Below are 27584 nucleotides of genomic sequence, written 5' to 3' on the forward strand. Positions count from 1 at the left end.
GACAGGGCACAAGATCACAGGTGGTGTCCTGGTAACTCAAGTTTAGCAATGATTTTGATCTCCAAATCTGAGTAAGCTGCAGTAACATTCTTGTTGAAGTAGTGTATGATACTCTGCACACGATTACAATTGTTTTTCAACTTTGTACAAACAGATATGTACTTGTCAATATGAAAGACAGATACTACACAGGATGATAAATGGGTGTCTCTTCGCTTGTTTGGCAAAAAAACCTTGAGCAGTAGTTTTGGTCAAAAAAAGACAGTCTGATTTTGATAAATATGAAGGACATTGATACTGCACAGAGATTACATGGAGATTTGCATGACACCATAAAACTAACACCTATACATAACCTTGGAAAATACCTGTACATCAAGGTGTAACAAGTCTGGTATGACATATTAACAATGACATGACTAAGCCAGAGACTTGGCTATGTCAGCTTTGCAATACTGTCTAGCACTATACAATAATGGCAGCCTATGGTTGTGAACACAGCTGTGAAACATTACACTGGTAATCCACACCATCGACCCTCCACCAGGTTTATGTCAAGGCTTGGGTTTTACTAAGATAGACACAAACTAAAACTATTGTTGTTTGATGTGGTATATTACACAAGTGGGTGATAGCATTTCCTCTTTTATGCAAATATATTCACCCTGTGACCAAGATAGTATAAATATTGGAAGTCCCAAAACAGTACACTGGAAGTTTATGGAACTAGCTTTCAGACAGCCACCCTACTGAGACAGTCAGAGACTATAATTAAACCAACATCCATTCAATATCTTATTATAAGGGTTGTAACTGTTAAAAGGTGATATAAAGAAATCTGGAACATAAATACATGTTATAAAAAACCTGGATTATGTAACAAACTGAAGTTTATCACTCTGTATGTATGGTACATTAAAAAAAAATACTGTAAACCAATCATGTTGAAAAGTGAGATGTCATTAAAGTCTATATACATAATACTTTATACATGGTAAAAATGAAAACTTTGTTTTTTTCTGAGCAGTACAAAACTAGTAAGAGACCAAGTTGTTTTGATACTAAATAGTCTGCAAGGTATGCTGTGGTAGGGCGCCCTCACAGGCCAGTGAGAGCGGAGCGACATAACATACTGTCTAGATACTCATTGACTATTGAACACACAAAAAGTGTTGGCATCAATCAAATATACATGCAACATTACAGTTTCTAACAAAAATTAGCCTCATTGTCCAAGTAAAAAGTTTAAAATAGAATAAAATTTTGTGGCAATACCACGAGTGAACCTCAAATGGATTGCCAAACATGATATATGACACACTATATGCGAGTACTGATAAATTAAATAAAATAACACCCTATCACCTTACTGATTGGACGGACCAACCCTGACTGGTCTAACCTAGTCAAATTTGATATTCTAATAGCGCCCTCTAGTGTCAAGTTGTGTCATAACTACAGTGGATTACTAATTTTTTTTGTTTTCTCAATTTCCCAACAAACCACAGTATGGATCTCTTCTCTCTGAATTGACTTTTTTGACTGAATTTTTGGGATGATATACTGAAAGTAGAGAATGGTATTTTCATTATATTTCATTTTGTCTGAAAAGATAGCCAAGTTGAAACATATTCCAGTTTTAGTAATCAAGTAATTAGTTTGACCGAAATATAGAAAGAGACGGTCTGCATTTGATTTCATTATTAATTCTGTCACCTCAGTCATCGTCTACATAGTGGGTTGCACATTTACATGGCATTTGAAGATCTTGATGGACCATAAGAAAGCAACCCTCAGTATGGTCCAAACTAAATCTGATAAACTCGAATTCACAGAATGCTTCCAAAACTTGTTATCCGAGGATCCCTTTCGTATGAGCACCAGTAAAAAAACAATATATTGCCTCTGCTGCATCTGTAGTTAGATTGCGTGTTTCCAGATCAACAAATTCCATATAGCATTGTAGAGGGCACAGTGAGTCATTACCGCATACTCTTCAGTTTGGAGAATGGTTTCCTAACACTCAACATGGGCTGCTTTATTTTGGGTTTCTCTGGGAAGAGTTCAGCTTCACTTGCAGTTGTTGGTAGACGTTTTGCATAGATGTCAGGATACACTTTCTGAAACTGTAGTGCAAAGAAAAAATTCTATCAGTGTCACTAAAAATAAACTTGTGTGACTAAGGTATGTTTCAGGGGTTCTCCATAAAAACCACAATACAATCAATGAAAAGCTACATGCATGATTCACTATAGCACCTCCTTACCAGAGTTCCCAATGATAGCAAACACATAATATAATGTATGTTGTAAAATATCTAACCCTGTCTGTTGTACAAGTTCCTAGCTTCTTTACACCAGTGTACATGCACTGTGGTACCCCCAAGAACTATCAAGAAACACTTGTGATGATGATATGAGTTAACTTTGTCACTACCGTTTTGAAATATATACAGACACACACACCAAAACTATCAGCCAAATAATTAGTTATATGTATGCATGTCATTGAGTTCTCTACAATTTCTAAGTCAATCAGAAAGGTAATATGGAGATGTTTACATTTAGATGTTATTCCCCAATATTTTTTTATTCGTTCAGCCAAGGAAAATACGAGTGAAGTAAGGGGGCCTTTGTTGCTATGAGTCACCAGACTCATAGTGGCAACCCTTAGGTCACAAGTATTTTCCGGCTGAATGAAAGAAAAATATTGAATAACATAATTATATCAGTGCAAGTAATATCAAAGAAAAATAGGGCAAAGTAATAGCCATGTTGATCATTTTGACTCATATTTTGAACACAGCAGAACCAGTGACGTAGGCACGCGTTGTCATAACATAGAACAACCAGAGTATATATCCCATATTTTTGGCTTGTGCATGGTATAATAACTATTACACCTGTCTGTAAGATACATGTCTTGCATCAGCCAACACTAAGAGAAGCCTGTTTAGAGCTGATCTCTTACAGTCTACCATTTCACATTACCTGTTTCAACTTCTTTCTCTTTTCTTTCACCACCATTTGTCTGTCCTTAATGATATTTTCTAGTAAGTCTGCTACGGCTTGTTGTGAGCTGCTCATTTTCTGTTTCTCATATTCTTCTTTTGACAATTGTTCACAGAATGCCCAGGAATTTTCATCATCTGAACTATACTTTATCTATACAGAATGGCAAGGGGAGAAATCATGCAAAACTTAGTAATTAGGGTACTAGTCTTGCTGCTAGACGTTCGGGCTTTCTTTCGATACTATAATTGAACAAAGTTCGCAGTGAGGGCTTGCCCGAACCTTGGATGTTCCATCCTTGATAGCGATGTTCGGCCGTGTGTCATATTTTATCGGCAGAACATCTAAGGTCTAGCAGATCGACTATTAGGGTACATTAACATTAACAATACATGTTTTAATGTCCAGAGTACCACAATGACTATATTTCCTTGAGTGAATCAAGGTTAAAGGGTAAGGTCTCAAAAGATAGCTTGCATCTGATAATATAGGGATAGACACCTCAATGGAGTGTCTGTGTATTACAGTTTTTAAAATTATGCACCAAATATTGAATTTTATCTACAAATATGGCAGCCATTCTGTCAAATTTGCATATATTTAAAAACAAATGATATGCATATATATGATATGTCATCTTTGTGCCACACTTGAAAGAAATCGAATATTGCATGTCTGATAAGTGCTGTATTATGGAGAGACAGACGGACAGAGCCCATTGCAATAGCCCCCACCCTCGGTGGCTAAAAAGTAAGGTGTAACTGGAACAGTCATAAACACATTCTGAATGTTTTAAAGCCCACGAAAAATGTACCTTTGCAACTTTGCACTGCACAACCTTCCGTTAAGAAAAGTGAGATGTTATTTTTTAGCAGTTAACGTTTCTCAGTGTCATAGGTTCTGGATTGGATATGAATTGAACCATGGGAAGTGATCAAGATGCAATGAATGGTATATTTATCTATGCATTTGTGATAGTTCAAAGCTAGATGAATTCACCAGTCCACACGCGATTTCCATTTATGCAGCATGCCCTCATACAACTAACTGATTAGTGGCAATAGAGTGTAACCAATGACATGCAAAATGATTTGATGAATGGCCAATGTACTATAATAGCAAGCCAGCAAAATAGTTCTGAAAATGATGTCATGCATCTGTGTAATCTCTATGTAATGTGATAAATTACTATGTAAAGTACATGCAAACAAAGGCTAAATGATTGTGTGAGAGATTAGTATGGACGTGATTTCTTGATGAACCCTGGCGTAATGGAGCAAATTGTAATGAATATGCGACCAATAATATATTTTAATCATGATCAAATTAATGATGTCATGAATGTAACGTAATTCTAATTTATAAATTATCAAAATGTAACTGACTGACTAGCATGCTTTAACAAGAAGTGTGTATGTATGTATGTATGTATGTATGTATGTATGTATGTATGTATGTATGTATACATACATGATACACATGATGTATGTGTGTGTACACATGTTTATGTGCATGAATATCCATGTATGTATGTATGTATGTATGTATGTATGTATGTATGTATGTATGATACACATGATGTATGTGTGTGTACACATGTGTATGTGCATGAATATCCATGTATGTATGTATGTATGTATGTATGTATGTATCTACATTATCAAAAGTATGCATCACTGAACGTGTGTCTGTGTGTGTCTTTGTGCAACAAACACATAAGCATGTATGTCAAAGTTGTATGGAATAAGATAAGGGTAAAACATTAGTTATGCAAATCAAAATAGATGGATGAATACTTTCCGACAAAGAAAGACATACAGAGTCTATTAATTACACAAGTAATTCTTTGGCAGATAGAAGCATAATGCAAACAGAATAAAAACACAATTGAAATACATTTGGTTTGAAAGACAGACATGAGCTGTGGAGCTTGAAAGAAAAACAAGATTGATTAAAGATAAATGTTAGCATACAAGAAATTATTCAAGAAATTCACCCGGAGAATAAGAAGAGAGAGAGTACTAGTTGTGTAAACAAAGCATGCTTGTCTGCAGCTAGCTGAAATTTCTGAGATATCACCAGGGTGTCTTAGCAGGAATATCACGTCAATAAATCTCCACTTACAAGTACCTTTCCCCTCCTGAGGTAGGCTATTCTGTTTTCGACATCTACTTTCAACTGTTCCGGTACTTTGAGAATCTCGACGTAGTTATCCATCATGTACGTCACAAGTCTCATGGCCAGGATTTCGTCGAGTCCTAATTCCTCTAAACAACTCAATATGCTCCTAGAAAACGTCTGGAGAATCTGTTTCGTAGGGTAAAAAAAACGAGAGAGAAGTTTTCAGTATCAATGATAAAGTTAAGGCACTACACACACACAACATACAGGCATGAAGCAGAAAATCCACACGGTAAACAAACGAGAACTGAGCATCCCATATTCCTACCCACCTTATTGACTTTGCAAACTTTGTAGATTCACTGTACAGTAGGATACATCTTCTCATTCAGCCTTATTAAACATCACATTTCTCTTGTACATGTATCTCTATTCTGACTGACTGACTGACTGACTGACTGACTTACCAGCTGCCTTGTTGATATCGAGTCATGCAGGTTTAATTTGTCATTATTTTCCATCTTAGACATCATTCTCAGCAGCAAGTGAAGTTTCTTCCTGTTGCTAGGCGGCAACATCATACAGCACAGCTGCAGAGCTTCCTGTGCACAAGATCTATCCCCTGAATACAGACCTAGGGAAGACAACAGTAATCACAAAGTTAGTACTATGGCCATCTAGGTAGCATGGTATCCAAACTGGTGCTTATATTGTTACATCATACAAAATGTTAGACGGAAAGATTTGTAATTGTGATCACTCCCTTAACTTTTGTTACCTGAGAGAATTTTCTCACATTGGCACATCATCAAAATAACTCAGTTTGATTTCTTGGATAACATTAACACCATGATGGCTGTCAGTGGTTTCACTCCATGTGTTACATATTACTCTATACATGCCTTGAGGATAAATCAACCATCTTGTTTGATTTTGACCCTCTAGCATAGTAGAAGTAGAATTTATTTAAAACACGGTAGCCAGGAAATAACGATAATAGCTGATTTCCTCCTGGGTCTTGTTACTATCACTCAAAAAAAAAAAAGAACTTACTGTAAATGAGTGAGGTAAAATGTTATTGCAGGAACCAAGAATTGCTTGCTATGCATATAATGTGTTTTACAGCCTGTTCCATGTTAGTGTTCACTGACTGTGTTTGATACAACCACGCAGAGACCAGTAAGAAAATTGCACATGCTAGATTTTACAATTATAGCAAGGTTTGATTGAATACAGTTTCATGTGACATTTTGTCTAAATGAAATGAACTAATGTTTCACATTAGCGGAACCTGGGACCACTAATTCTTTCAGCAGGACCACTGGATTTTTTAAGGCACTAGTCCAGGGACCACCAGTGCACAAAATGATTTGTTCACCCCTGAATTGCAATCTTGCTGAAGTTTAGCATGTACAGTTTCTTGTTTGTTTCTGTTTGTAAAGAACAGATATGCTTGACGGTAACGTGAAACAAGGCTGCAGCAAGTGATCAACAGGACTCAGGAGCATCAACAACTATGACGACAAATCTTTCAATCTAACACAGTGCATCATTACTGAATTTTGAATTCCTTTCAAAAATGTCACAGCAAATCTAGAACTACATTGAACACATCACTCTGAGTGCCTTTTAGATGCTCTAAATATTCGACAAGTTATACCTACCATATTCATCCTAGTAATCAACAGTTCAAGTGTAACATCAGTTGCAACAATTTAGATCTGTCATGGTGCCATCTAGTGGCAGCAATTAAACAAGGACTAGAGATTCTAGTTTAAAGTTCATGTGGTACTGCTGTCGGATTTCCAGTTTGTAAAATTGGTTAAAATAATTTTCAGCAATTTTGGTGTTATTTGCTAAACCCTTTGCTCAGTACACACGTTGACATACCCATAGTACTATAAGTTACCACTTTAAAGCGTGAATTTTTACAACTCTGGTAATCAAGGCTTCAGTTTACCAAGAGAGACAAAAACTGAAACTAATGTTGCTCGATGTGGTAGATTACCATTCTCGCAGGCCAGAGCACATACTTCTGCCAAAGCAACGAGATAAGCGGGTATGCTTTGGACGCTACTGTAAAAGAGGCCTGTGGTCTACGACGTTGGTAGATTATGCAAGTGATAGCTGTTCCTGTGTTGGGGAATCTAATCAACCTGTGATCAAGGCAGTATAAACATATCAGAAGTCCTAAAACAGTACACTGAAGTTTATAGCCACTGCTTTCAGAGAGCCACCCTAATGAAACTATCCATCCATTCAATAGCTTATCACTGTTGTATCAACATATTGTGAGATTAGTTTTAGTTTATATCTTAGTAAACCAAAGCCATGATTACCAGAGTAATACCTAAAGTTTACCTTGAATATGTTATGGGTAACCAAGGATAGGGTATTTTATACTAGGATGAGTATAGTATTTGGCATAACACAAACTATTATTGGTAAATGTTTGCCCTTTATAAGGAGATGTTAGAACACCACACAAAGTGACACAGCTATAGTTAATATTATACCACAGGAAGTTCAAGGTAAAGGCTTCAAGTGTTAAGAGTTTCTTTAATGGTTATACTATGTGTATTATTGTATTTAGTGATGTAAGGCTTGCAAGCAGTTTTTATGATGGGGAAATAAAGATGCATACATAAGTGGAACATAGAGTGAAAAGCAAAACAAAAAACGTGTGTGTATGTGTGTTTTTACAACAGGCGCATACATTTATCATGCATAACATTTCAAAACTGAAAAGAAAAATGATTGAGAGTAAAAAAAAAATATGGAGTTCGAGAGGACAAGGATAAGTTGAAGGAATTGGGTGTGAAAGGTGTAAGAGATATCGCATGTCGCAAGAGAGAATGTTGTCTGTATACAAGAAGTCAGCATACAAGATGGGTGACAAGTGTAGTGTGTATGTTCTGCAATGATTAAGAGTAAGTGCCACTCACATAAGATGCAATCACAGAAGATTCCTTCACTCGCATCAAATTTTGTGTGAGTCTCAAATGAAGAAATCTTGTGCGATACTCAAGTAGAAGCTACAGTAGAATTTCTATATTTCTTACTTGTGGCGCTATCAGACCTCTTCATTGTAGCTTGAGCAATGGCTGTACCACTGGCAGCAGCCGTGTAACCTGCTAGGTTGGCTGCAGTCAGGCTTTGGGTTCGGCACAGATGAGGTTCACATGGCGGGGTAGTATACATGCTGCTGTTACAGCTGGAAGCGCTGCCATTTGAGAGATTGGCTAGCGATGCCGTAGCTTTGAGAGGGGGTGGGTATGCGTGACCTGGTGTGCTAAAGTGAATAGAAGACAGGTCATAACAGCTGCTGGAGATGAACCTGTCTCTTGAACTTGACACGCTTTTGAAACTGCCGGCAGAGCTTGGAGTTGTGCTGTACGTTGAACTGAAGGATTGGGAATCGTTCCTGTTGTTTTCTGGGGTGCTGCTGGAAGCCACCCCAGCTGCTCCACGTGGTACATCCAGTAATGCGATATCCACATCTTTTGGCACAGCCTTTGAGAAATCACTGCGTCTCTGTTTAGTTGGATTCTTGAAGATTTTCTCAAACAGTTGTGAGGCAGAGCCAAATCTCTTAGAACCTGTCAAATTGGATTGCTTGCTATTCTTCTCGGAATCTTCATGACTACTGATGTTTGTGAGTGATGCAAATTTCTTGAGTAAACCAGAACTTTTCATCCTTGATGACGATCTTCGTACATCTGTGGTTGATCTGAATTTCTGGGAGTTTTTAATGTTTGAAGTTCTGGCAGTATGGTTAGCTGGTTTCTCATATTTGGCTTGGGTCATTTCAGGAGGGGCCCTATTCTCTTCATCATATGTTGGATCAGGCTTCTGTTGTTGAATATACTTCCGTCTTTCTCGTTCATCCACATAAATTCTAGGTTTGTTACTGGCAGTCCACAAACTAGTCTCATACATAACATTCCCTCTCCGCTGCACCACATTCTCCTGTATAACCACCTTTTCCATTTCTTTCAATGTGGCATGCAAGTTTTCTTCTGGGACAATTCCCAGATTGTCTTCCGATGCGTACCAGGTCTTTTCGTATTGCTGGACACCTCGAGTAATACTGAAGGAACACTCATTGAGATTATCTGACCTATAACCTCTAGGGTGTTGCACAAACTTGCGTACACTCCGCCGTCCTTGAATACTTGCGGGATGAGGTGGAGAGTTGCCTCTGCCGGCCATGGTCAAATCCAACATCAGATTCTCAACTGACTGGAAAGACGACAGACCAGCGTTTGTGGATATGGGGGAAATTACAGTAGAGCTTGATTGACTGACGTCGACAGCTGGCAAACCCCGGTCTCTTCTCTCAGCCATAACTGTGTTGTGTTTGTGTATGAATGTTTTTTGTTTGTCGTGGATGCAAAACGTTGGGTGTTGAGAATGCAATGGAGGGAGGGAAAGGACAGGGGAAAGGGCAGGAAATGGAATGTTGATGAATTGTGATATTTATTGTTCGGGAAAGAAAATGGTAAACATGCAGTTAGTATTGTAAAACACTGGTACTTTTACAATGTAAAAAAGACATGCCTTATAATCCCTCACTTAAAATGATGATACTGCCCCATTCCACATATCCAGATAATACCCACATCCATGTTAAAAAGTGGACTGACAATGGACAAACACAAGTGTTAAATACAATCAACTGTCCTAAGGTAATTCTGTAAATATTTCAAAACATGTTTGAATCTAGTACTTCATATATTTATATCTTCATACATGTGTCACATGTCATGTGTCACACAACCATTCCATGAACAAGTTTCATGTGAGGTTTGTATATATGTATGAACTAGCATATTATGTACATTGATTGCAATTCTTTCATCACAATATTGCATTTCATCTCTTCAAAGTTGCCATTCAATTCATCTTTCACAATAAGAAAGAAGTCTGACAGACCAATGTAAACATTTATAACTAACTATCCTGTCAAATCTACGAGTCTGAAGTTTATCGAAATACATTATAAAATGTTTGTCTCTGTATTCAGAGAACTAAAACCTTACCGAGTACATTGGTAAAGAGATCATAAAACTGATACGTTAGGAGTGGCTCTGGTAAATTTTGAAAATAATCACTGATTGTCTTGAAGACATCTCTTTCAAATCCTGGATAGCTTGGAAGTCCATCTTCTATCCTGTTTGGCCCTGAATAAGAAAAAAAAGAAAAAGAATCTCAAAGTTAGAAAAGGCTTACTTCTTTAACAAGGCAACTGACAGTACATGTAAGTTGCTCAGACCACCCCACCACTGGCAAATGCTAATACTGTTATGTCAATATTTGACGAGTCCTTGCTCCAAATGTCTGTGTTCAAAATTGTAAACTATTATTTGAGTAACTGTGTAATATGACTTATCACTTGAAATATATACCACTTTAATATTTATCATTCACAAAAGACAAAATTACAAAGAAAATTACAGTTTTGCTTCTTCCTTTCTAAATTAAGAAAAACCTAAAATGCCAGAGAATGAAAACCGCAAGAATACTTGTACAATTTTTAAACAATCATTTTACCCTAAGCTATACAAACACTGCAAGTACAATACAATATTAATAAAAGTCATTGACGGAACAAAATGTACAAAGCTGATAGTGTGTGTACACAGAGTAGTAACAGTGCGTCCTTATGGAATGTGAAAGTCTCACAGATAAAGAACTGTGTTGCACGTAACGGTACATGTACATACAGTAGTAACAGTGCACCTTAGGGAATATGAAAGTCTCGCAGATTAAGAACAATGTGTTACACCATAGACCCTCCACAATGGGCTACATCATGTAACGGTAGATAGCATACTAACAATGTGCCCTTATGGATTTCTGAATATGAACATTTTGCAGAGAGAACTTTTTGTTACATGTAACGGTACACAGAGTAATAACAAAGTGCCTTTATTGAATTCCAAATATGAAAATCAATGTGCCCTTATGGATTTCTGAATATGAAAATCTTGTACATAAAGAACTTTGTGTTACATGTAACGGTACAGAGAGTAATAACAAAGTGCCTTTATTGAATTCCAAATATGAAAATATTGCAGATTAAGAACTGTGTGTTTACAATGTAATATCTACAAATGTACATACAATACATTAGTAACAATGTGCCCTTATGGTTCATGAAAGTTTTGATAATAAACCATTGTTACTTACAATAGGCAAGGCATCTCATGGCTGACAGAACCCAGTACGGCAAGTCTTCATTTTTATCTGGTATGACCACTACACCACTCTTTGTGACACGAGTGGCATTATGAATGATGTGTTTGGCTGTAACTTTATCGTCACTAATCAATTCATCCAGTGATGACAAGCAAAGTATCCTCTGTAAACTGCAGGATAAACAAAGTAGTTGGGATGATTTTTAAAAAACATACTAGACGTTACAAAAATTAAAAAATTATTTATAGCAGGAAATTACAGCTCTGAAACATACTAGACGTTACAAAAAATGAAAAAATTATTTATAGCTGGGAATTACAGCTCTGAAACATACAAGACGTTACAAAAAATTAAAAAATTATTTACAGCTGTTGTTTTCAGAAAGAGAATTCAAATCAAGGATAGTGATTTATAAACAATATGATTTCCACATCTGACTAAGTCAGATGTAGATTTTTACTAAGATTTTTGACAAGGATTTGTATGAACATCTGTGGTCTTATCGCAGGGCTTTCCCTTCGGGCTTTGTAGAGTACATCATATCATAGACCTGTAGGGTCTATGATCATACATGTACATGTCACTGTACATTAAAATTTGTACATACATGTACATGTTGTTTAAGTCAACCCAATGACATCTTAGAATACAATGAAAAATAATTAATCAAATAATATATTCTATGCTAGTACACATTTTCAGCAACTCTATCACTATTTTGTTTAGCCATGAGACTTAGCTACAGTAACACTGTATCTGTCTTAACATCTTGGCACAATGCATTCCAACATCAGTTCTATGGGCTATATTTCCTCAGAGTTTGCTGAACACACTCTCCTTCACGAATTAAAATTACCCAGTCTCATAAACGGTGGAAAAGCATTTAGTGAATGGTTGTAATTGTATGTTCATATTTCTATGACAAATACATGAACTTTAGATACTTGGTTTACAAAATTGCATTATTTTGATTCTCCCCACTCATACATACCTTGCCAATGCCATTGTTTTCCAGGCATCTTCTATGTCCAATTGTGTAAGTGTTTTGTGTACTAGTTTACACTCTGGTAGTACGCCACCTATTTCCTTTCCTATCTTCCTGGGACTGTTTTCAAAATGAAGCAGTGGTTGTTGACCAACTTGAAATTTGTGAAGATTGGTTCTACTTGACAGTGCTGAAGGTTTGAGTGACTTGATTGGTGAAGTTCTTGTAAATCTGTGATAAGAACAGAAGAATTAATAAAGGCCAATAAGATTTAGAGACAGAATTTGGGAACGATATGGGTAGTGCCTTTTCTTTACACCGGAAATTTGGCACATGTTGAGGACAATACCAACTACATGTACGTCAGGTCTGAAAACAAATGATTTTTTTTAGATGAAAGTGTTACTAAAAATTACTTCACATCATTCAAGACAGCAGTATATGTAAAATACACAGTTCTTAAACTTCTGAGTTGTATCATCCATAAAGATGGTCCTAAGCAGTGTGCCCTCTAAGCCACTGAAACACACAATTTCGAGTGACGTACCAAAATTTGGCGTTCTCCTATCTCTTACTATGTGGTGACTCACAAGAAATGTCCAGTGTTTCTCATTTTGACTCACAACAACAAAATTTGGCTATCATACTGGTCCTAAGTATTTGTTGCAAACTACACTGAAATGTAAACCTGTGATAACTTAAACAGTCCAGACAATGTACCTGTAAAGATGTCCATTCTCTTCAAATATTGCATCCTTGTCATTGTCTTTCCTTTTCACTTGTTGAATGACACCACCTTTTAAAAATTTCTGGAGTAGTCTTATGGTTTGTTCTCGTGTCACATCGGGTCCAAAATTGATGTTCGCTCTGAGATGGTGATGAAGCCAATCGACGGCATCTGATGCTGCAAAGCAGTTGTCATACAGGCGCATTCTCCATCTGTGTTTCTTCAGAGGCACCCCAGAACGGAAAGTCTGGATCAGATCATTCCACTAGAGCGGAAAAGGAAACATATCAAATTAATATTTTTTTACCCTGCATATTTAGTATATACTGTTATGGTTGCAATATATTTATTTGTCAGTTTATTTACATGATTTTACCTCCCATATTTTTTGTCTTTGTTCTTTTTCAATTCCCAGACAATCAGACCCATAATGAATTATGTCTCCTACAATCTGGTACATAAACCTTGACGGTGGCTTTTACTATAAACTCCACCAATGAAAAGTGAATTTATATAAACTACCCCCAGTAGCTGGGAATACAGTACGACTGATACATGTTCTGCTTACAACCCTCTAGGAATTATACAAACTATATTTTTCGTGGTTTTTTCTTGTAAGTTGTATAATTTTTACCACATCATCTGCATAGTTTTAATTACTAATGTAAGCATCATTATCTAAACTATCAGCATCCAAAACACACAACTTGTTGACAAGCACTTTAATGAAGTTTTTGACACTTAAAAAAGAATGTGTGCAAAAATCACGTGAATTTACACCTCTATTGTCACCGTTTAATTAACTAAGTGTATATTCACAGTGCCAGGATTCCTTTTGTTGAGAGTCGGACTACATCCATGCATAGATGAAATCATACTCATAGACCCTCCACCAACCCAGTAGCAAAGATAAATGAAAGAATTGTATGTATAGATTTTGACATTCAATAACAGTACACACTTGACCCATCAAGAAACATACAGAGCTTCTCATTTACTATTATATTATTTCTAGATTAACAAACTCAAGGCTAGCGGCTTCATCATGCTGCTTTGATTTATGCATGAATATTGAATACAAACATTGAAATGAAATTTGAAAATAATGATAAACGAATATAAAGACTAAAGTAGGGGAAAAGACCAGTATCAACAAAAGAACATGAAAAACATTAAGTGTTGTCGATACATAAAAAGCATGGGAGATGGGGAAAGAGAATAGGTGTTTTGTTATTGTTGTAGCTAACGAATATACAATCATATCAAAATAGAAGCCATTCTATACATTTATGAGGTCCGGGTATTCATTGTTTGAACAAGCAGTGACACGATCGGTCCCTAGTGAAACACCGTTTCTTTACATTATGTGGACAAACTTACCAGCCGTGTAGCTCTGAAGGGACCTATTGTAGGCACAGTTGGGTCCATGTTTGTAATTTCAAATGCGTTTCAACCAAATGCAATGCGTTGCACACAAAAATCCAACGAAAACAATCCACACTTCCTCTCTCTAGGTCGCCATTTTTCATTCTTGTGATTTAAAAACCCCGGGTAGTTCTTGATTGGAAAATACTAGTCACGTGATTCTGTTGCGCTAGTTGATTGGTTAACGGGGATGCGGGCATTTTCAAGAAGATGTCGCATGAGGGCGCCCATAGAGAGGGCCTGAGATTTTTTCCCATGCTCCACAGCGCACGACAAAATGGCAGCAATGGAGGGCCCGTTGAGTAAGTGGACTAATGTTATGAAGGGGTGGCAATATCGATGGTTTGTGTTAGATCCACAAACCGGACTTCTTTCATATTATACCGTAAGTACTATCCAAACATATTGATTGTCTACCATATGTTAGATGTCGTGAAAATTATGTGGAAAAGTTCGTCAGTTTTGAAGAAAGCCGTCTATGATTTTACTGTCGCTGAACGCAGCTCACATGCAGAATAAGTCATTGACATAATTTTATGACCTATGAACTTACGTTTTCCCCAGTTATCGACCATCAAAAGACGTTTATTAAACAATAGTTAATTTCTTGTAATTAAGATTTTAAAAGAAATGTCCGATTTGACACCTCATATGATAATTTCTTCATGCTCCCCTCTTCTGCCTACATGTATGAAGTTGTCATCAACTGGCGTGATTTCAGCATTACCTTGGAGACTGAGTTTACAAGGTTTACACAGATCATGTGATTAGGGATGTAGGGCAGTGGAAATCATAGACAGTGGAGGGGAGTCTCCCCTCCACTGTCTATGTGGAAATGTAGTAAACATCGTCTGTGATATGACTTGATAGTAAGTGTCAAAGAGTAGAAAAGCATACAATGTAGGAGCCATCAACATATTTTCATGTGACTCCTAACAGTAACACACTATTATGATCGCACCAAGCTTGGAGGAATTCACCAAGTAATTGATTTTGTGAAAGATGTTTCCAAGTTATTTTCACGCAGAAAATGAGAGTGACGGTGTATGGTATTGAACGGTATATAAATTGAAAGGCAAATGACCCCAACACCTTTGATTTGTCCATGGATTACAGGGGGAAATCTTGTACCCTGTGATTTTGAGAAAACTAATAAGACTACAGTATAACAAATCAAAATTGATCAAATGCTTCAACCCAATATTTTACTAGTACTAAGTAGTAGTCAGTCATCGATTGTAATAGTTGAACTGTGCTTATTTTGTGAGTACAACTAAAAGATAGCTGTACTTACACACTGTCAAGTCTGGCCCAGTTATGCTAATTAGGTTAATAATCAAAACAAGGTTAAAAGGTCAAAGGGGGTGTGTCCCACAAAAGTTCAAAAGTCTTCCATGTGGAGTACAACACATGTACAAGGTAGTAATGAAAACCATGGACTGTGGGCAACACCCCCTTCTAATTCCATTGTCTGTTTTGTTGTTCAGGAGGTATATCCTGAATTTTAAACATAACCTTTTATGTGGTAACATTGAACCCTGATGACTTGGTTTCTGCATGGATCTAGTATTATTGAGATAGATCCATGGTTTCTGTAACACTATGTAAATTATACCCAGTAAGTATATAGGGTGTCAGTCCGGTTAAAGACTGCGATCACACATGGTTTTAAATATCACAGCAAATAGTCGTTAAAATGTAAATGAATATCTCAAAAAGACACTTAAATTTTGTCTTTTTCTGCAATGTACATTGTAGACGACAGATTAGCAAATTTCTTGAGGTAAGAATTGATCATTGTTTCTTTGTTGAGATACAATTTATTGAATTACTATTATGTATCATACAGTGAATAAGTACAACTGGTCTCAAGTAGTGAAAATTTATTCTTTGAGTGCAGAGAAGTATACCATATACTCTTGGATAATATCAAAGATTATTACTACATGTACATATACAAGTATATGTAAATTTGTTCACTAAAACATAAATATCACATGCATACATGTATATAGTCTAGTTCCTATATGACACAGTGCGATTACTACGATCGTCATTATTCACATATAGGGAAAGTCGTTATTTTAGCACAGAAATCTGTGCTACCCCCTAAGGATAAACGACGCATGTCATTACTGTAGTAATCCATCACAAATTGACAGGCAGTTGCAATTGGTTAGTTCTTTTAGACAGTTGCTCATTAAAACGAACTCCACCTCTCCAGTCTGAAACTAAAATCACATGGAGATGCGATAACGTCATCATTTTTATATGAACACAGTAATTGTAACACGTTGTATAGGAACTAGACTAACATGTATTCTAGTATCATAACCAGTGTCCTGAATGTATAAGATAGCTTACCAGTGCTATTACACCTGACATATCAAAAACACACTACATGTACACCAAAATTACTAAAATAATTTTAGAAAAAGACACCAATACAAACAAAGGAAAGGGAAATACAAAATGCGTACTTAGTGGTCGGATTCCTTCCAGGTTTTGATTTGTGGACAAGTTTTCTACATGAAGCTAATCATGTTGGGTATCAAAAAAAGCTTTTGGCTCAGTTCTGTCATTTGTTAAAATTGAAACTACACAAAGAATTGGAATTCAAAAAATCAAAATGCCAGTTACGATAGCAGAAATACTGTAGTAGCATTAGTCATGCAAGTCTACTGGCAGGCTTTGTATGTGGTGACGGACCCTGAGGGAAAACTACTTTTCATCATATTGATCCACACAAAAATATTCCCTCTGTTAAAGAGCATGTTATCTAATTCAGCAATGAATTGGCTTGGCCTTCAAAAATGTACAGAAATGTTAGATGGAAAACTAGTAGCAATCTTTTATCTGTGAAATCGTTATACTAAAAAGGGCTTCACTATACATGTATGATAAAGTAGGAATGCTACTATGCTTCAGTGGTTTGTAAGGAAGGGTTGCCATAGAGATGTCAAGGTACAAAGTAATACTAGGTGACATATTGGACGTTACTGTTATATCATCCAGATAAATTGTAACTGATAAATTGGATGGACTGTGATCTATAAATCTATTTCTATACATGTATCAGTGTACAGACCCATGGACAGTGAACTCTGTTGAAACAATGGGTTCATTGAATGAAGTATAATATAAAGAAATTAGTAGAATTGTGCAGAATGGTGTGAAAACTGAAATATGCATGTTGAGTTGGAAAATAGAAAGCAAAACTAACCTACATTACCAGTACATGCATTACAAACAAGTTACATGATTGTATGTCCGTCCATAGACCCTCCACGAGGGTCTGTGGTTTACCATATGTACTATATGTCATAAAATTCTAACCATGACAAAGGGCCGACTCGAGTAAGGAGTGTTATCGTGTCCAAAATGGATGACAACACTGGTATGTTTCTGTTTTCTTAATAGCACATTTACATGTAGCAATCATCTCTGTTCTGTCTTTGTAAAATGAAGTACACTTTCTGGAAATGTGTAAGAATTCTACTACCAATGATATGAACACAAATTATAATGGTCATTGTACTTCAAGTTATGCCGTGTTTTTTGTTAAGTTGATATGATATGATTTATTCAGTAATTTAGACCACCGGCCCTTAATACAAGTCATCAATGTGAATAGACAACATATAGAAAAAGAATAATCTGCAGGCAATGTTAAGTGTTAAGTACATATACACTGTTGTACATGTACATGTACACATGTATCTGCAGATGTAAAACTGCCTCAAGAGTCCCCATGTATGTATTTTACAAGGATTCCCCACCAAAATTGTGGAACAATGTAATCTATATGCAAATTTTAACAGATTTCCTCCTCTGTTACCAGGGTTCCCCATTAAAATTATGTACAAGGTATGAAAGTCTGTGCCAGATTTTACCTGTTAAATATTACCAGATTAAAAATTTGCCATATAGTTTTCTACATCACTGCAAACACTCATTATACATGCCAACATACAGAAAGTTAACATGCACACACATTTTGTGACCAAGTTGGCAAAAACCACACAGTTGTAAACTCCAAGAATTTGTCCTTTTTTTTCATGGAATTTAATCCCAACATAGACCTTTCTTCTCCAATGTCTATGATCCCAACAACAAATCTGTTACTATAGTTGCACTGAGCTCACTTTCACAATGAACTAAATCATCCTCATTATTGAATTACGATTCTGATTAAAATCTGCTACTGTAGCTGGTTTCATACAGCTCATATATCTATATTGTATCTAGTCAGCATTTATATAATAGAATTATAAGTTAGTCCCAATATTTTTATTTGTTCAGCCAAAGAAAAATATGAGTGACCTACATTAAGGGGCCTTTGTCACTACGAGTGGAGAGACAAGTACAAGTAGTGACAACCCTTAGGTCACGAGTATTTTCCACCTGAATGAAGAAAAATATTGGAGTATAACATAATTATACCAGTGCCAATACCGTAATATCAAAGAAAAATCAGGGAAAGTAATGGTAATTTTGAAGGTTTTGACTCATATTTCGAACACAGCAGAACCAGTGATGTAGAAACAGGTTGTTGTGATGACATGCATAGATGCACGTTGTCATGATGTAGAACAATCAGAGTATATATGTTCTAAATCAGAGTTAATCAGAATTAATCAGCATACTCAAGCACTTCCTAATTAGGTATGTCACAAACTTAATCATAAATTAATGATGTATTTGAACACAGGGAAGCAATGATTGGCAGTTAGGTAATAATATTTCAAAACAAACAAATCCTCATTTTATTTTGTGTCCAGTCTTTATATTTTTGAACTTTGTTTTGTGTCATTTTTTGGTCTTTTGGTATGTCTGTCACTAAGGTATTGTTCATAAAGTTTTTGGTGTCTCTTCTAGTAATTTTAGAATGTTGTTAATGACATCTCAGTGTAATTTCTTTTATAACGTACTTCTAGATATAAAAATTCAATATCGTGGATTTAGCCATTTTAGTTTAGATTGTTGTACATCTTCAGTAGTATTTGCACTTTTTGAGAGAGATTTTAATATTAGTGGTGTCAGTAAAAAAGGGGTCCTCTTTTTTCTTCTTTTTTACTTAGGCAAAGTTTATACATTTTTAAAATGGATAAGAATTCACTTGTATGGTTTCAGGCATCCTGACATTTACAGACGTTAGGTGTTGACCCTTGAACTCAACTCATATCGTACTGTCCTCTGATTCAGTATATTATTTTTATATAAAATATCTTGGTTCTTTTGTACAAATGGCTTTAAAGAAATATTAAAGTGGCACTTATTTATATAGTTTATTAGATTTTTGTAAAAAAAAAATAAAAAAAATAAAAAATAGTTGTACATGTACTTTGATAGGAAGTGGACTTCTGGTCTTCAGCAGTCCCTGGTGTACAGTGAGAAGTACTGCATCCAATGATTTATATGCATTATAAGACTTGACAGTTCTAGTACAGTTGTTTACATACCCTTTGTGTTTTATTTATCTTTAGATAATTTATTTGTTATCATCCCATGTGATGCATATTACCCTGTAGTTAGATCTACCGGTTTATAGAGCTCTCACACTTATATTCTGTCATACAGTCTAATGGCTTCCCTGTTCCCCTTTAATTAATGTATAGTACATGAATGTGCCTTGCTGTTCCTTTGTTCATGAAAACCCCCTAGTCTTGGTTACCCAGCCTCCTACCATTGAGGGTGGGGTGGTGGGTGGAGCCCTCAACGGCAAGGGGCTGGGTAACCAAGACTAGAAAACCCCAAACTCATTCTCAGTTAAAATCACGAAAAAAAACTCAGGGGTCACCAGTCAAATTATTTTAGTACATGTAGCGTGATGATGTTTAAAAACCCCATTTTTAAAATCCAAAAATTATGGCCAAATGCTGTATTAAGTCTTCGAAAAAATAACAGATTGTTGATTTCCTTGAAAAGTTCATAGTGAAGTCGTAAGATTTTTTCAGAAAAAAGAAGAAGCATGTTTTAGTATGGCATGGTTTTGATAGATTTGAACATAAACAGTGGAGATCTCCAGTGATTTGAGTAACTGTATGATTTTCAGGCAATTCGTTGTCGTGGTACATTGAGTATTTGGTACTCGTTATAATGTACTTGGTACATGCACTCAGTGACTTTGTTTGATAGACATAAAAACGTATTGAAATTGACAACTGTGTTGTTTTTTAGCTTGTCTGCATTGAGTCTGTGACTCATCATCCCAATGTTGTCTGGTCGTGTCTTAGTCATATTCCATGCTGTCTTGTAAGGAGGTGAACTACCTTTATAACAATTGTTGGTTGCAGGCTATGTATAAGTACGGAGATCCGATTTCTTTGGCATGTCTTGATACCTTCACCTACAGCAGGATCATTAATTGTATTTGTTGAGGTATATCACAACAATTATACCCTCATAAATATTGGATGAAATTTATATTGCATCTACAAAATATAATTGACTAATTTCCTATGTGTAAGTTTACAAAAAAATAAAGCTATGAAAACGAACAAAAAGGATGAAAAATTACAATATTTGTTGATACCGTTGTTCTTTGAGTATCATGTTATCATATGTCATGTATTGATATTTGATACTTGGCAATCAATTAGTTATTATTAGAACAACGATTTGAGGCTTTTCGTTGTAATCTTGTATATTTATCTACGTGTGTAGGGATGCTGTATAATTTGACATTTCAGTTTGAAGATATTGGAAATGTTGGTCCTCCCTCATGGTATGTTTTAAAATGTCATTTTATCTACGCAGTCAAAAGGACTTGATAACAAGCTCAAGCATTGTAGGAAGAATTGAAGATCTTAGGGTGTATTAAATTATATACTTGTTGTACATGCGTATAGTTATTCACTGCCCCAATATGGGTATTTGTATATGAGGATCGTACAATGTGTGGTAATCTGTCTGATGTGAGTAGGGCAGAGTACATTCTCATTCGAGGTTGTACAGCTCATTTCATGTTAGCGTTCCCTGGATCTGTTCGATACAACCACGTAGAACCATTATGAAACTGCACATCACTTGCAACATTTTGTCTATGAAAATGAAATAAACTAATGTGCCACTATGCAGACATCAAATACAGAAGCAATGGAACCCACGTGTCTGCATCTAAGTTACAGTACTTTTACATGACTTATTTCATTTAGATACAATGTAGCAAGAAATACAGTTTCTTATGTTTCTGCGTGGTTGTATCAAACAGAGCCAGTGAACAGTAAAATTAAATGAGCTGTTTTCGTATAATATGCCACATAAACATTTATCCTTGGGGGAAATGTATATCAATTATTGTATGAATGATTTTCATCCATTCTCGCAAAGCAAAGCTGATGTTTCTTCCGCGACACTATTTCTTAGACGGTGCCGTAAAAGAGGCTGTGGTTTATGACAATGTTTTCATCACATTAGGTTTCCACCAGTGTGTCTAGCATCCTGGATAGTCCGGGTTAAACAGTGACAAAACTAACACATTCTTTGTTCTAGAGGAACTTTTTTCTAAAACTCTGTTAAACTATTTTTTCACAATTATTTCCAATCTTAATCTGAACTGTCATACTGTGTACTCCAACCTGTCTTTGGTGTCAACCACATGCACAATGACAAAGACTTTGAAATAATGTACAGATTGAGTTATTAGAATACATGTACATAAGACCAGGTTGATAACAGAATTGTCATCTTTGCCACTCCCACTGAATTTAGACTTTCTACACAACTTTCAGTGTTTTTGTTATGGGTGTGTGGTAAGAGGTACAGTAGACTCTCTTACAGCCCTCGGAGCTTCGCTTTACTAAAATTAAAGCTAAACGAATTATTTTGTATGTACCGTACTCGAATATCCTTGTACTGTGCGCCCTCATCGACCATGATAGAGATCATACCATTCGTTGACGTGTGACTGCGACGCTCCGTGTTATCGCAAAGCCCCGGACTTCGCGATAACACGGAGCGTCGCAGTCACACGTCAACGAACATATATCTCTATGTGGTCGATGAGGGCGCACAGTACAAGGTTGTTCGAGTACGATGGAGTACGTTATGTAGATGGTATCGGTACATACAAAATAATTTATTTAGCGTCGATTTTAGTAAAGCGAAGTTCCGAGGACTGTGAGAGAGTCTAGAGGTACAGGTATGTGTATAATCTACCCAAGTTTCAGTCCAGGGTTCTCTATCAGTATCAGTATTTTTGTTAAGGGTAGTAAGTAGATAAAATCTACCCGAGTTCCCCAGTTCCCTTGTGGGAAGGTGGCGATCACTCAGTACAAAAGCAAACGACACAAAATGATGGAAATAGGGGTAAATAAAGCATTTAGATGCTTTCACCACATTGGATTTTAATCAGATTGCCCAGTTCCCTACCAGTGTTTTTGTAAAACTTTACTAAAAGTTGGTAAGTATTTGGGTAGTTAAAATCTATTCCCCAGTCATTTTACCAGGGTTCCTAACAGTGTGTTTGCTAAGAGTGGTAACTTGTAAATATGTAAAATCAAACTGAGTTCTAACTTCCCCAGTCATTTTACCAGGTTTCCTTACTAGTGTTTTTGCCAAGGGTGGTAATAAAAGGTAATATACCTGAGTTTCCAAGTCACTTTACATGTACCTCGGTTGTCTGCTGACAATCATGTTATGTACAGTGTTTGGAAATGTATGTTATTTTACCCACCTGTCCCACTTTCTGTTGTCCATTATTAAACCCAGGCAGCCATACCAGAAACACTGTATTTTTACTTTCAATTTCATTATAAAACCATGGTGTCAAACTCACTTTTTAGCTTTAATACTTACCCCTGCATTACATGTACATGTATCATGCAAGATGTTGAAGTAATTGTATTCGCTAACATGAATCAAATAACCAAATTGACTATAAATCAATAACATATAATTAAAAATAAAAACCAGACCATACCCAAAAACCAAATTTGATTAATTGATTTTAATCAGCTCCCAATTCAGTTTTGATTGACAGTCAAAATTTGCATAATTAAATTATGATTTATTCACTATAATAAGATTGTTGATATATAGAAATGATTGATGTTATTAGCAACCAAGCGTTCATTTTGGTACATGAAATGAAATGTACATATTTATATTGTACCAGTGAGAGTGCAAATATGAACTGAGGAATACATATTTATTTTATGCACTTGTACATATGGTATCGGCAAGGCAGCAGTACAGATGAAACATTTGTTTTTCATAAATTTGATGTGTACAAGTGGTGGTCAAATATTTCCATAGTGCAAATTTTTGTGCTATTTCTTCTGTGAAATAAGGGAAGTTTTTAAGGGGACTGGAGACGAGGGTAAGCATAATTCTTGTTGACATGTTTATTTGTAATTTGTATGCCCAAGTACAGGTAAAGGGTGGTCATGGACACAGGTTCTCATGAAGTTGCTATATCAAAGAGAAATATGTCAGTCATTAGCTCGTTGTTTTCGGCATGATGACCTCACTGTCGTAGGTCTCTTACGATATAGCAATGTCACGAGCACCTGTGGTCGTGGCTATTATAAGTACAATGTAAGGGTCGGATGACACTTTTTATGGGGCATGACTGTGGGACGTACTCATAGAGCACCTAGGGAACTGCTATTTTATAGAGTATTACAAATTTTCTATCTCCTAATGTTGGACTACAGTAATAAGAATATACAGACAAGAAATATGAAATATGCATTTTTGAAAATAGGTTATGTTTTTCAGGTATTATTATATTCGTGAAAACATTGGCTTGATTCACATTATTAGGAAATCTACTAAATGTGATGACATTGGTTTAAAACATTACCCTTTAAAGTCCTAAACTGGAATGATATTTTTCATAATTTTTATTCTCTCCATACCCTATATTTTTAGCTTATTTATATGTGTATGATTGCCAAATGATCCAACCCAATATTATCAATGTCATCTCATAAATGTATTTATTTATGGACATAACTCCATACCTAATTCATGTCATATACTAAACTAGAGAAGAAGATATTTCAGAAAATTTCATTCAGAGTTTAAAATTTCTTCTCATAAATGACTATTTTGACTATGTGCTCATAAAATATTACACTAATGGAAGTCTGTCCTAATGTATGCTATTGCATACACACATGCACTTTTAGTGTATAGAATTCCTGAAATACACAGGTATTGGCCATTAACATGATTAAAGCACTTAGTACGCTGCACTGGGCAGTGTTTTTAACTTGCTAGCAAATACCAAACTGATGGTTGATGGTGTGAAGGCATCAAAGCAAGGTAGTGTCACTAAGTGAAAATAAATTGCATATTGAGTTTGGAGGAGTATGACTGATTGACTATGAGTGAGAAAGTGGTTGGGGGTAATACAAACCTTTTTGTGTTGTTAACATAGAGTCCATGGACATTCATTCTTGCATAGAAATCAAACTTTGACATCCGGGTGAAAAACTCAAATTGCATTTCATTGGTAATGTTGAAAGCGACAACTGTGGACATTTGTATAAATGTACTTGTAAGAATTTAGAAGAAAGAATGAAACATTACGGTATTATTGAAATTCTCTCTTGCTCTCTGTGTGTGTGCATGTGCTTGCATGCGTGCGCACGCACATGTGTGTGTGTATGCATGTGTGTCGGTATGTGTGTCTGTGTCAGTATGTATGTCTGTCTGTGTCAGGGTTTACATGTAGCTATGGATACCTTTCTATTGTTTGTCCATATTGAATTTTGATATTATTATTAAACATTATTTCAAATTACAATGTACATACCAGACATAACTTGATCAAACATGTAGACATACAAAATTATTTTTTTTCAATTAATTATGTAATCAGAAATACTAATACATTATATTATGTATCTTTATTAAGTAAAAAAATGTAATAACCAAAGTTACCACAGTCAGTGTAGAAAATGCTGGCATACCAGTCACATATGTGCGGATATAATCAAATTTGTGATGTACATGTATAGTGCTAGTGGTGTCCTTAGAAGCCATATTTAACATTAGTCTCGCAATTGTGCCAAGCTTTGTGACTACAGACTAATCTGTTGGACAGTATGGTGAGATGGTTTACATGTACATTGTATTTTTTGAGAGATTTGTTTATTTCAAGCAGGCTTTTATTATTTGGTTTGCCTTGCAGTTATAAGTTAATTTCGAATATTGTTTTATTTCAAGTTCGCATGACGCCATGTGTTATTTGATCTGTTATGTAGTTATGTATATATACAAAATATGTTTACGGATACTCAGACATGCACATAGGTACATTAGTTTTCCATCTTACAAAAAATGTATTACTACATTTTGTATTTTGAATATTGTTGCATCTCAAGCTCACTTGTGTTCGTTGGGCTGTCATGTGGTTTTATTCATAAATTATTTACAGGATTTGTTTCTGGGAATACTTACAGCTAAAATGATGTTAGTTTGGTGTTTCACTCATGTAACATGACATTTTTTAGACACCCTCAGAAACAGGCTTCCCACAGATCACTCAATACAAATATAAACAACATCATCCAACCCCTACTGATACACAGACACACACACATATCATCCTTGGAACAAACAAGCTATTGAAAGTCATCACATTGCAGGCTTAGATTTTGACACATACAAGTGTATTGATTCAAAGTTACAAGTGATATGTGTGTGCACATACAGTGCCTGCTTGTTGGCAGGAGTGTGGTGTTGTTTATATTTGTAATGAGTGGTCTGTGGGAAGCCTGTTTCTTATCTATCTAAAATTGTTCTTGGGGAATATAAAATGTATATGATATGCACAGTCGTTTCGCGATCCCTCAGTGTTTTACCTGTATCACTGTTCAACTTCAATATGATTGGGTAAAGGGTCCTGCTGTGTTTATTGTGTCTCTGTTATTGTTAGTCTAGAGTTGAAATATGTCTATCTCTGTATGTGTCAAAAATGTAATGTCCCATATAAGTGAAACGCCAAGCATACAATGATACTAGTCCATCATTTTAGCTGTAACTTGTACTAGATATGTGTTATAAAATTAATAATATTCTTAGTAATGTTTCATTCAACTTGAAAGTGTTATTTTGTCTGTCAGCTCAAAGATGTTGGAGAGAAACGTCTATGGCCATGTACAAATCTGTATTTCTGTGACAGAAATTACACTGAATGTACATCATTTTTTATAACATGTCACTTTCTATCACAGGCATTTATTTTTGCATACGGCCACCATTAGCATAGCAATTAATATGAAATATTTTTTCATTTAGACATTGTAGATGACGTCAATTAATCACATATTTTTCAATTACGTGTATTTTATACAGATACGTGTACATACATGTATCTGTAATGTGTGTCATCATTCAAAGTGTGGTCCCAAGTCATGATATATGTATGATGAAATACATGAATTGATTTTTTATGTATCTAGTTATTGATGTCTGTATATTCAATATGTATTCTGTACTTGTGTGTCATATTTAGTGAAAGGAATATTGACAATACATATACTTGATAGACACCTGCTCGCCAGTATTTTATAGCCCTTGAAAAAGACTGTCTGTGCACAGTTAAAACGTCGGGATTCAAATAAAGCAGAAGTTTTTACCAGACTTGGACTTTTGTCCTTTTATTCAAACTCAAGTTATGCCATATTCAAGTCCATCTGTGTTGAAAAGTTTATCGTACCATATCACTGTAGTTGGACTGATGCTTGTTTGTACTACGAACTCATCAATCCTATGTACATGTACATGTATTGTACAGAGAGTTTTATGTAGCAGTATTTACATATAATAGTGATATGTACCAATAAGTGACTGCAAGGCTGTCTTTTGAAGTGGTACTGTACATATTTCGGCCAAGTTCGATGAGGCAATTTGGTGAGCATACTACAGTCAGTTACTCAATGTATGCACGTCATAATCACAGGGCCTTGTGATGTCACCAGGTGTGTGTCAAGGAATCCGACATGTCGGATTTTCTCAACTAGTCTCAAGTCTTCATACATTGAATTCAAATAGGATGTCTAACTGCTACATAATGCTTAAAAATACAAGAGTCAAAAGTCTACATGAGTTGAACAAAAGAGTATCAAAATGTGGTACATATGTACACGTACCGTAGATA

At 35.7% G+C, this 27584-nt stretch overlaps 2 protein-coding genes across 2 annotated transcripts in view; one reads left to right on the plus strand and one right to left on the minus strand.

The window, feature by feature from the left end:
• Positions 1-1982: 1982 nt before the first annotated feature.
• LOC144437007 (DEP domain-containing protein 1B-like) lies at positions 1983-14473 on the minus strand. The gene is made up of 9 exons (XM_078125874.1): positions 14426-14473; positions 13039-13310; positions 12325-12549; positions 11325-11503; positions 10175-10315; positions 5600-5766; positions 5136-5318; positions 2991-3164; positions 1983-2126 (listed from the first exon to the last, which is right to left on the minus strand). Exons 1-9 carry the CDS (start codon positions 14471-14473, stop codon positions 1983-1985), a joined length of 1533 nt encoding a protein of 510 aa, XP_077982000.1.
• A 273-nt stretch (positions 14474-14746) lies between these two features.
• The window catches only part of LOC144437008 (oxysterol-binding protein-related protein 9-like), a 45534-nt gene continuing 32696 nt past the window's right edge, over positions 14747-27584 (plus strand). Inside the window, exon 1 of the mRNA XM_078125875.1 lies at positions 14747-14855. Coding sequence (XP_077982001.1) covers positions 14748-14855 — 108 coding nt within the window. The 5' untranslated portion in view covers position 14747. The remainder of the gene's footprint in view (positions 14856-27584) is intronic.

The sequence above is a fragment of the Glandiceps talaboti genome, chromosome 6 (genome assembly GCF_964340395.1).
Source record: "Glandiceps talaboti chromosome 6, keGlaTala1.1, whole genome shotgun sequence".
NCBI classification, from domain to species: domain Eukaryota; kingdom Metazoa; phylum Hemichordata; class Enteropneusta; family Spengelidae; genus Glandiceps; species Glandiceps talaboti.

What these genes read in the sequence shown, in the direction of transcription:
- LOC144437007 (XM_078125874.1), bottom strand. Translation starts at nt 14,473, where the DNA reads ATGGACCCAACTGTGCCTACAATAGGTCCCTTCAGAGCTACACGGCTG. An exon ending in GAGAATGGACATCTTTACAG is followed by an intron (nt 12,550 to 13,038) that starts GTACATTGTCTG and finishes TTCTTATCACAG; the next exon opens with ATTTACAAGAACTTCACCAA. An exon ending in AGAGAAAGAAGTTGAAACAG is followed by an intron (nt 2,127 to 2,990) that starts GTAATGTGAAAT and finishes TTTGCACTACAG; the next exon opens with TTTCAGAAAGTGTATCCTGA.